We start from the raw sequence: 3,223 nt of genomic DNA on the forward strand, positions 1-3,223 counted from the left end.
ACCCCAGCGTCGCAGTGATCATGAATTGACATCTTTGTCGCTCCAAATGAGTCTCCAAGGAGCTATCCCATCGAGCCATCCAAACAGCTGATTCATCTCAAGGCGCTTTTTATTCTTTGATCATGAGCGTTTGAAATTCCTACCCCGTTGAAAAACCATCGACTCATTGTTTTTATTCATTTTCCCAGACCATCTTTGTATAATAGTCAGATCATGCACTTGTCCAATTTTGTGACAAAGTCTGTTTGTACGATATTGGGACTGCTTGCAGGAGAGCTAGCATTAGTGTTGCCAGTTTATGAACTTGAGTTTGATCCGATCCAGATTGATCCGGTCCACGAACTCCTTTCTAATTTTTAGCGCATCTCGAAATTCAATCAGTCGCAATATGACGACCCTGAGTGACTTCTCTACCATCAACCTCAACAAACTCAACGGAAAAAATCCTGCGCGCCTCGAAAATTGTGTCAACGGAAAATGGTACACTCCGTCCAAATCAGTTGTTGTCCCTGACCCGTTGAACGGAGAACCCTTTATTGTGGCACCAGATACCCAAGTAAGAAGACTGAGTGATATGTGCATCTTACGATCGGTTTTTCTTCAGCCAGATGAGCTGCTTCCGTTCATCGAGAGCATGAAAATGGTCCCGAAAACAGGCACCCACAACATCTACAAATCTCCCGAGAGGTTTCAGCTTTATGGTGATATTAACCGCAGAGTTGCTCAAGCCCTGCATGTCCCTGAAATCGAAGACTTCTTTACGAAATGCATTCAGCGCGTAATGCCAAAATCTCGAATTCAGGCAAGTAGCGTGTTCCCACTCGTCCTGGTTGGAAGATTTCCGCTCTTCAGGCTGCTGGTGAAGTAATTGTAGTTCGAAAATTCTTCGAAAATTTCAGTGGAGATAATGTTCGCATGTTGATGAGAGGGTTTTTCCAGGCCGGCGATCATGAAGGACAACGCACAATGGGACACAGGTGAGTGGGGACTAGTTCAGGCCGTACAACATAACCCAGATACAAACATCACGCGCTCTACAGATGGCCTTATGGTCCCGTCGCAATCATTTCACCATTCAACTTCCCACTAGAAATTCCTGTTATGCAATTTGCCGCCGCTGCGATGGTTGGGAACAAACCAGTTGTGAAGGCTGAAAGTCGCACTGCTCTGCCAGTTGAACAGTTCTTGAGGTTGATGCATGCGTGTGGCCTGCCTAAGGACGCCATTGATCTGATCCACTGCAAGGGGTCTGTGATGTCCGACCTGCTCACACGAGTTGATTTTCGCATGACGCAATTCACCGGTGGTATGACTGCTGCCCATAAGGTGACAGAAGCTACGAAAGGAAAGGTGAAACTTGAGGATGCTGGTTTCGATTGGAAGATTTTGGGACCGATTCGACGGAAACCAGAGGACGATATTGAGAAAATGGTTTCCTACGTTGCATGGCAGTGTGATCAAGACGCCTACGCTATGGCGGGTAAGCCTCAATGGATGGGGAAGTGCCAACGGTGACCTTAGCTTAATGTCTAATGGATTTTTTTCTTTTTAAGGACAAAAGTGCTCGGCACAGTCGATGCTACTTCTTCACGATGACTGGGAAAGTCTTGGTTTTCTCGATCGAATCGCTGAACAAGCCAAACGTCGCAAGTACGTCAATTCAGTTCAATTCCTGGCTCATACAGAATCATTCCAGCCTATCAGAGTTGACCTTGAGCCCCGTACTCTCCCATACAAATGACGACATCAAGGCACACATCAAGGTGAGCATTTGAGAAAAACCCGGTCCGTTTCACAACCTTGTTCTTGCAGGCGCTTCTGGAAATTCCCGGATCCAAGCTGCTTTTCGGTGGCAAGCCTCTAGAAGGCCATTCGATCCCTTCTCAGTACGGCTCGTTCGAACCAACGGCTGTGCTGGTTGATCTCAGCGCCATGCTTTCAAGTGATCGTTTCTTCGAAACAGCCACAACAGAATTGTTCGGACCGCTTCAGGTAAGCAAACGCCGTCTTTTGTGACGCAATCCTCTTGCTTTGTCAGATCATCGTCAAATGGAACAACAGCTTGGAGCCAAAGCTTCTTGAAGCACTTGAAAGGATTGATGCCCACTTGACAGCCGCTGTTGTCTCGAACGATCCTGAGTTTGTCAACAGGATGTTAGGCCACACAGTCAATGGAACAACTTACGCCGGAATCCGAGCACGAACCACCGGCGCTCCACAAAATCATTGGTTCGGTCCGGCGGGAACGCCTCTGGCCGCAGGAATCGGGACGCCTGAAGCAGTTTTGTCAACATGGACGTGCCATCGTGAAATCGTTTTTGACGAGGGCCCTATCTCCTCTAGCTGGACGCTTCCTCCCCCTTCCTGATTCATCAACCTCAATCCACTTGTGCCATGATTGTGTGACATTCGCAGTGGAAACTCAATCACTATTTTCACTATTTTTGTTTTTCTCTTTTTTTGTCATTGAATGTTTTGTTAGCGCTGAAAATGTGGGAACTCGATGCCGAATCGGCAATCAGGCTGAATCCCATAATGTTTACAACAAAAGTTGATCATCAACAAACGCGAGAAGTGGAAAATCAACAAGGAAAATAATGTTGAAAATCAATACGCTGGGGATCAATAGAGAGATATGCACGAGGAAGGAATTCTACAAGAGGGATTCGAACGTTTGAACCTTGGTGGTTGAACATCCGATCATCAATGTGCTAAATGGAATGCTATTGTTTGAACAAATATCTTCTAAGTCTTCTTCGGTGACCACAACACCGATTTGTAAGGAGCAGCTTGGACACGTCGCTATCCTCAAGCCCTTCATCAATTCACTCAAAGATAATTCGAATAAATCTCCGCAAGGACAAGGGTAATAAAATGTTGAATCCGATACCTCAAATTCCATTTCGGTGACGCTAATTGTCTGATAAACAACCACCGCCTCTGCTGCTTTGACTTTCTTCATTTTCAAGCAGGCAAACGGTCCTCCTGACCAGGTACATTTCCGTGAGTCTCAGGTTCTGGACATATGGATGTACTTTCAGCTCCCTCCCCTTGCGTCCCTTTAGTATTTGTCCATCGCCTACTCCCCATATGAACAGCTGACGAGGCCATCTTACCAATTCTTTCGTTATGGCTGGATTGAATCCCCTAGGGATCCCGGAAAGACGATTTCACCCTGGAACGTGTGCTGTGTGTCTTTCAACACGCAATCTGCAACAATGTC

At 46.4% G+C, this 3,223-nt stretch overlaps 1 protein-coding gene across 1 annotated transcript; it reads left to right on the forward strand.

Annotated features, from left to right (window-relative positions):
• The first annotated feature begins 388 nt into the window (after nt 1–388).
• LOC129618373 (uncharacterized) lies at nt 389–2,368 on the forward strand. Its single transcript, XM_055533127.1, has 8 exons — nt 389–556; nt 605–802; nt 853–977; nt 1,041–1,480; nt 1,554–1,650; nt 1,697–1,763; nt 1,813–1,992; nt 2,039–2,368. The coding sequence occupies exons 1-8, from the start codon at nt 389–391 to the stop codon at nt 2,366–2,368; spliced, it is 1,605 nt and encodes a 534-aa protein (XP_055389102.1).
• The last annotated feature ends 855 nt before the right edge of the window (nt 2,369–3,223 follow it).

The sequence above is a fragment of the Condylostylus longicornis genome, unplaced genomic scaffold (assembly GCF_029603195.1).
Source record: "Condylostylus longicornis isolate FDR11 unplaced genomic scaffold, ASM2960319v2 ptg000846l, whole genome shotgun sequence".
Classification (NCBI taxonomy): domain Eukaryota; kingdom Metazoa; phylum Arthropoda; class Insecta; order Diptera; family Dolichopodidae; genus Condylostylus; species Condylostylus longicornis.